The sequence below is a fragment of the Phaethon lepturus genome, unplaced genomic scaffold (assembly GCF_000687285.1).
Source record: "Phaethon lepturus isolate BGI_N335 unplaced genomic scaffold, ASM68728v1 scaffold14784, whole genome shotgun sequence".
NCBI classification, from domain to species: domain Eukaryota; kingdom Metazoa; phylum Chordata; class Aves; order Phaethontiformes; family Phaethontidae; genus Phaethon; species Phaethon lepturus.
Genome location: NW_010534098.1, coordinates 36,154 through 44,186, shown reverse-complemented (window position 1 = coordinate 44,186; position 8,033 = coordinate 36,154). Strand labels below are relative to the sequence as shown.

Below are 8,033 nucleotides of genomic sequence, written 5' to 3'. Positions count from 1 at the left end.
TCACATTGGCAAGCCTCCAGTCTTCTGGGACCTCCCCTGTTAACCAGGACTGCTGATAAATGATGGAGAGTGGCTTGGTAAGCTCCTCTGCCAGCTCCCTCAGTACTCTTGCGTGGATCCCATCTGGCCCCATAGACTTGTGGGTGTCCAGGTGGCTTAACATGTCCTTAACTTCTTCCTCCTGGATTATGGGGGGGTTATTGTGCTCTCCATCCCCATCTTCCAGTTCAGGGGGCTGAATATGCTGTGGGTACCTGGACTGGTTATTTAAGACTGAGGCAAAGAAGACATTAAGTACCTCAGCCTTGTCCTCATCCTTGGAGACAATGTTCTCCGCCATATCCAGTATGGGATGGAGATTCTCCTTGCCTCTCTTTTTGTTATTAGAATATTTGTAGAAGCATTTTTTTGTTATCCTTTACGATTGCTCACTCAACCATTGTTTACCTCTGCATCTTAGACAATAACACTTTGCCTTTCTCCTTTTCTCTTTCTTAGCTGATCTACCTTTTACCTACCCATCCTCTCACACAGTTACCTGATAGTGTGCCAGTGTGTTGAGTCTCTTCCAGTCATTCTCTATCTTGGTTGTGATGTCTTCATCCTGAAGGATCATCCTTGCCCCACTTGCTTGCCGCCACTCTGCAAGGAAAAGAGGGACATTGAACTCTGCTGTGCAGAACCCCTGAGATAGGGAGCAGAGCCCTGGCAATCCCTGTGCCCATAACCCATGTGGTCACACATGTGCAGGCTGCATCCATGTAGCAGCACATCATTCATTGCCGTTACGCTGTCAGATGCCTCCAACCACATACAACATACAAATGCACATATGTCCAGTGTCTTCTTTCCAGAGGGATAGAGAAGACAGATCAACCATTAAAGGTTCAGGGAGATCGTTCAGGAAAGGATGCAAAAATCATAGCCATGTGGTAAAGTTCAGAGTCAAGTTCTAGGTTATCTAGGCTGGTTTCTTTACCCCTGATAAAATGATATTGCTGTCACAAAACAACTTTTGCCCAGGCAACACCCATCCCTTTAACTAGTGACACCATGTAGAGATCAGAATGTAGAGCAGCTGCCTACAGAGGTGAGAGGTCCAAGGTTAGGGCACCGCAGCACGCAGGATAAATAAAGCAGTGACCAGAGAGCTGTTGATCCATTGGCAAAGCTGAACAGAGCAAGGCCGGGTGCTTCAGCACCCCGATTATCCACAGTGCTTAACTCTTAGCTACTCTCTGGCTCTGTTCTTGCTCCAGCATGGCTGTTTCCAAGATCAACCCGTCCTTGCACAGATTAGCCATCACCATGGGACGGGAGCAAATGAACATCACTTGTGTCAGGGATAGAAATTAATCCCTGGTCCTCTTTCCTTTAACAGCATAGACACGGCCCTTATCAGTACCTGAGATATGTCTAACTGCCTTGACCTAGCCACAGAGAGGGCTCCCCTGAGCAGAACAGTGACTTCTTCAGCACAGCACCAGAGCTTGTACTGGGCTCAGTCCATCTCTATTAGGGCTCATACAACACTTCTTGCTACTCACAGAATCACAGAATCATTAAGGTTGGAAAAGACCTTTAAGATCATCAAGTGCAACTGTTAACCCAACACCACCATGCCCACTAACCCATGTCCCCAAGTGCCACGTCCACACGTTTTTTGAACACTTTCAGTGATGATGACTCCACCACCTCCCTGGGCAGCCTGTGCCAATGTTTGATCACTCTCTCTGTAAAGAAGTTTTTCCTAATCTCCAGTCTAAACTTCCCTTGGCACAACTTTGAGAGGCCATTTCCTCTCATCCTATCTCTATTTACTTGGGAGAAGAGACCAACACCCACATCACCACAACTCCCTTTCAGGTCGTTGTAGAGAGCGATGAGGTCTCCCCTCAGCCTCCTCTTCTCCAGACTGAACAACCCCAGTTCCCTAAGCCGCTCCTCATAAGACTTGTGCTCCAGACCCCTTCCCAGCTTCGTTGCCCTTCTCTGGACACGCTGCAGCACCTCAACGTCCCTCTTGTAGTGAGGGGCCCAAATCTGAACACAGTATTCAAGGTGCGGCCTCACCAGTGCCGAGTACAGGGGCACGATCCCTGCCCTGCTCCTGCCGGCCACACTACTGCTGATACAGGCCAGGATGCTGTTGGCCTTCTTGGCCACCTGGGCACACTGCCGGCTCATGTTCAGCCGGCTGTCAGCCAGCACCCCCAGGTCCCTTTCCGCCGAGCAGCTCTCCAGCCACTCCCCCCCAAGCCTGGAGCGTTGCATAGGCTTTACTAAAGTCCAGGTAGACAACATCCACAGCCTTACCCTCATCCACTAGACAGGTCACCTGGCCATAGAAGAAGATCAGGTTGGTCAAGCAGAACCTGCCTTTCATGAACCCGTGCTGGCTGGGATGATGTAGCAAACTCAGGTGGAGATTGCTACTGACGGAGAACAGGAAGCCCTTAGCTTTGGGCACAGTAGAGGCATAATGAGAAGCCCCAGAGATAGAACCAACACCCTGCTATGTGGAGCATGTAACCAGCCTTCAACAGCATGCCTGTGGGCAGAAGGGCTCCAGCTTCTGACCACATCCAGTTCTCCAGCCTCCACCCCAAAATGCTCAGTGTTTCTCTCCTTCTGCAGAACTGGAGCACCCTGTCACTTCTCAGATCTTGAAGGATGCTGCGTGTGGAAGATTGTCACAGCTTTCCTCACAGAGGACTCACAGATTTGCCTATAGGCAAGGAACACATAAACATTGCTAAAAGGAGAGAAATGTAGTATCACCTGGTGACACCAGGGAAAGCTGTGATTTAACCACAGACAACCTGCACCATCCAGAGATCCCTTTTTGGTTGTCATGTCTCAGTCACATACAGTTTTAGCCAGAGCCAAAGCAGAAAGTCTATTCATTTGAGGCAGTTAATTAAAATGAACTCTTGGATATGGAGACATCACCTGCCACCTCTGCTTATTTCACCTAATACAAAAATGCAAGGACCGTTGCAAATTTCTTTTGGTTTCAGCAGTTTTCTTATCACATAATTAAAATGCATTGGGAAATCCGTCCTTGCCTTTATTATTCATTTAAATTAGCAGAAAAGGTCAGCTGCTGTGTTTATTGCTGGGTGTTACTTTGGCTGGAGGTACTCAGAGAGTAAGCAAAGGTTATGTTGGCTAAGCACTGAACTGCCCTTCATTTACTCCAGCTCCTTAGATCCTCACCTACATTATCCTTGTGATGTCCAAGGGGGATGGTCTCTGTTCATTCCCAACTGGACCGGATTCCTGGAAGCTAACTGATCCCAGAAATTGCTTGAAAGAGCACAAAATGCTGAAGTTTGGGCTCGGCAATGGTGCTCTTACAAAGTGCCCCACAGAGTACCAAAGCTACTTCTATTGTCACAGAGTGCGTTTCTTATGTGCCTTCCTCATGATCTCCTGGAGACCGTGTCTCTGACCATTTTCCTTCAGGGCTCTGCATGTTCCTATGGTCTTCCTCTCTCCTAACTCATCTTTGAGGGGGGACACACACTCATGTAGTGTTTTGGGAGGATGTCCCCTCAAGCCCTCTGTGCTCCTGCACAGAACCAGGGTATTACCAAGTCCTTCTCCTTGGCCTTCCTGCAGAAAGGGGCCTTGCAAGGAAGACCAAGGGCCAGTCTGACTCTGCACAAGATCCACTCCTGAGCAAGAAGACAAGGGGAAAAACACTTTACAGGGCAAGCTGAGAGCATTTGGCTTCCGTTTTGCAGACTGTTTGCCCTGACCAAATAGAAATCACTTCATCATGCATCTGAGCAGTGGCAGGGAAAGGACCCCCAGTTGTGGTCCCCCAAGTCCTCCTGGTCTCACAGGAACACTGCAGGCTCCCCTTCTCCATGAGGGCCAGCTGAGGTGGTCACACACCGATCTGCGAGGAAATGCCATGGCTGGGAGCAAGGGAATGGGAAGGGAGGGTGCAAAGGAGGAAAAGGTGACCCTGACATCCATATTCACAGCACTAAGTGAAAACTCTTAGCTTTATCCTTGCTGGCAGCACCCTGTCCCCTCTCTCATCAGATCTGTGTGCTCCTCTGCGAGCTGGCACAAAGGAGAGACATGCTCCAATCCAATTTCTTACACTCCCACCTTCCGGAGAGAGGGAGGGAGAGGGGGAGGGAGGTAAAAAATCCCATTATCTTTATCAAACCTTCCAATCAGGAGCAGCGGTAAATGCAAACTCAGGAGACAGCTGCTCTGAAGCCTTTATATTTCATTCAGCAGATAGTGTATCTTTTTATTGCACGCAGGAATTACTTCTTTTTTCCTTTTTTTTTTTTTTTTTTTTTTTTCCCTAAGAAACAACCTTTCTGTTCAGCTTGACTGGGAAAAAGGAAATTCCAGTGGCCTTTGACAGAGGTGCTTCTTTGAGCTGTAGCAATGCCTAGTTAGGGAATGGATCCATGGGGAGATGTCCTCCTGCACCTCAAATCCTATACAAAATGTCACACCTCCCTTGTGATTTCTCACTGATCCAGGTCACCCTGAAGATGCCCACTGAACAAGGGAGAAAAGTGCAGCAGAGAGAACATTTTTCAGGGGCAACTGAAATACCCAGGTGGATGGAAGACCTGCCAGCTCAACTCCAGGTGCTTTCATAGGAGCTAGTCATCATCAGCTACTCCATCTTTACAGACACTTCTAGGTCACGATGCACACAGTCCCTTTCAGTCAACCATTCATGCCATGCACTGTGCTTCCCACCCTTTTCCTAGAGACACTAAGTCTCCCATGAAGGACTGTGAGACGCTTTGTGGCTGACTCTGCACAGCAATGGCATGTGGAACAAAAGCATGTGGCTCACCCAGCCTCGACGCCTATTTCATGATCACTTGTGCTCAGGAAGGATTAATCTGCAGAGCTGAGGGGCTGCTTTTAGTTCTATGAGTATTTTTTCATTTCCCAACAATTTCCATGTGAGAGACGGGTTGGCATTAGAAATAGGAGAATAAACCCTTTGTCTGTACGCTGCAGGCACCAGTACAACCACGTGGGTAGGAAACAAAAATGGGTAAATGTCTACTATGTGATGACCTCTGGGAAGAGAGGAGAAACTCAGCTCTGCTTCTGGGGTGAAGAAAGGAACACTGTGGTTGGGAAAAAAAAGTTCATCTCAGAACACGTAGATGGAAGATACCTGGGAAATATTTCATCCTGCATATGCAAGTGGTCTGCCTTACTGCATATATATTAGAGTTAGACTCAGTTTAAATGGCTCCTAAAGGTTGAATCCCTCATCCCAGTACTGCACTGTCGATGAAGCAGTGAGGGCTTGCCCTGACGTGGTCCACAATGAGCCTGAGACAGCATCCCTGAGTGCAAGGTAGTCAACCTAGAAGCTCCCACCACCTCAGCAGTCCATTTCAAAAAGCAACTGAAATGCAGGGAAGAGTGAATGCCTCAGCATGAAGTCAAATTCCTGTTTTGTGATCCTCACACCCTAATGCTTTCCCAAAGATGGGGTATTTTATCTATGGTGAGTGCTTTAAAAAATAATAATAACAAAAATAGTCACTGCAGAAAGAAACCTTTTCTCAGAGGGCTGCAATTTGGACTTGGACTAAAATGTAACCTCAGGGTGTCCAAAATAAGTGCTTTCAGCTGACAAATCCCTCCATGAGTTGTCTGGGTAACTGCAAAACATTATGACATTTGCGACACATACAAGTCACTCTGCCTGCAGCTACCCTGCATTTAACAACTCAAAATAACTCATTAGCTTGTTTGCTTTCTTCCATGTGAGCAATCTGGCCTTAGTACGGACAGAAAGCCCAGAAAATTGTAATGGCAATAGAAAGCGGTGTTGCTGTTTAGAAAACCATCGATTTCAAGGCCAGATTACAGTCATCTGCTCTGACCTACTGTTTAGCAAGGACCGATCCAGCCGCCTTCGCAGTTCTCAGCATTCAGCCTGGGACAGGTTGATCCCGAGAGCTCTGGGCTGTTTTCTAATGGCCAACAGTGCTTTCTGCTTTCCCCTTCTGCCTTCACTCTCACTGAAGGATGCCAGGCGCCAGCAAACATCTTTTCCTGTGAAGAGGCTGGGCTGGAGCTGTGGCTGGACGTGCATATGCTCTTGCTCCTGCTTCACCCACGCCAGCCCTGCTCCTCCCACCTCGTTAGCTGCTCTGCTAAAGGAGCCTGCAACTATATTGCTGCTGGCAAGACTCCTCTACTATATGAGGGTTTTTTTGTGCTTTGTTTTGATTTGTTGTTTTGTTTGGGTTTTTTTTTTTTCCCTATTGCTATTGGCCAAACAACTGCTCATTAAGCAGTCTCCTGTCAGTACAGACAAGTCTGTCCTCTGAGGGCTGCGCACACTCATAAATACTTTCTGGAGCTTGCTGGTCCTCAGCACTACTCAGCAGGTCAATATTTCTTAAAACAGCAACAGTCCTGGATGCAAAATTGTCAGGCTCCAGCTGGGATCCCGCACACACAGACTTCTGTACCTGTCAGTTGTCAGAGCTACAGTAAAACCTGTGGACTCCAATTTATCCCTGGTATTTGCAACGTGCAGGTGAAACGCCTGCCTCCCCTTATGGATGCAACCTTCATTCCCACCGCAGAACAAACTACTTCCCACTCACACCCAGTCTGAGATCCAAACGTAACGGGCTCTGTGGCCGCCAGCCAGCACCAGAAAGGTCAGAGCTGTCTATAAACCTCACTCCTCCGGTCTGCTGTGCCCTGGCACCCTTCCCTGCCTGCCCTCGAGCTCACCCAGCGCTCACCGCTCCCCTGCTGACTCACAGCAGCTCCGAAATCATCTTGGGTCCTTTCTCAATGATGTATATGAGCTGTTCGTTATTGCTGCTGGTCTTGGCAGCTTGTTTCGTTATTCTAACAGCCTTTCACGAGCAGGGATCTTGCTGCAATTTCTGTCAGGAGTCCCCTCCTCCCTTACACGTACACAGGCATATGGACACTTAACTTTAATCCCTGACCTCTCATTCCTGCCTCCATTATTGCTGTGAATTGTTTCTTGGTGTCAGTCCATTCCACCTCCTTTTGGTTCCTCTTCTACTTTGCTAGGTTTTATAGACTCCATCATTTTCCACTCAAGACTCTTTCACTGAAGGTCACTGAGGGCAAATTCTGGCAGGTACAGCCACAATACAGTGCCAGCTCCCTGCCAGACACCTCAGCAATGCCCTGAGCAGATTTTTCTACATTCTTTCATAGTAGCCTCCAGGTGTAGAAATCACATCTGCCTCTGGACTCCAACATCAGACAGCTAACTCCTCCCAGCATCCTTGCTCCAGATTTTAGGCAGAAATGGATTTTGGCCTCAGAGACACCCGTGCACTGGGCTGTACGGCTCCCTGTGTGCCCCACAGATCGAGGCACAACTGCCTAGAAATGCAAGTGAAGCTGGTGCAGCTCTTTCCACCCTCCAAGCAGAACAATGCATGAAGGAGGAAACCACTGAGCAAAAACCCACCATGACTACAATAACAGAGAGACTAATTTTTCCTGAAGAGGTCCTAGCCCTCTGCAGAAAGGAAACCTCAGAGCAGCAGCTCCCAGCCTTGCTGGTGGTCGTGGGCTGCTGGCAGGAGAGGGAAGCAGTCAGGGGTGAGATGGATGCAGCCCATCAGAGGTGCTTCATCCCCTTTCCTGTGCCTGCATAAGTAATTAATACCGCTTGGGCTGTGACTATCTCAGCAAGAAGATATATATAATCCAGACCCTCTCTATTCAGAAAAGAGCTAGGAATAAATCTCTGCAGCCTGAACACTGCTGGCAACATCACCCTGGTCATTGGTACTCTTTTTCCAGAGGTCTTTGGCAGAAGAACAAGAATAGCCCCAGTCATGCCTCTTCTATACCTTTGTCCAAGCTGAATTCTGTGGGCAGAAAAGCAGGATGGCTACTAGTCTTTTTAAGTCCTCAAGGCTGAGGATTTCATAAGCCAGGAGCATACGCATCAGTTTATTCACTCTCTTCTGCCCTCTCATCATTGCTGCTGCTCTGCCTTGCACGTCCGAAGACGT

At 48.3% G+C, this 8,033-nt stretch overlaps 1 protein-coding gene across 1 annotated transcript in view; it reads right to left on the bottom strand.

Moving 5' to 3' along the window:
* Positions 1 to 538: 538 nt before the first annotated feature.
* Positions 539 to 8,033, bottom strand: part of LOC104619520 (plexin-A4-like) — a gene marked incomplete at both ends in the record, with an annotated part of 42,254 nt that continues 34,759 nt past the window's right edge. The window contains one exon of the mRNA XM_010285424.1: positions 539 to 642. Within this exon, the coding sequence (XP_010283726.1) occupies positions 539 to 642 (104 nt within the window). The remainder of the gene's footprint in view (positions 643 to 8,033) is intronic.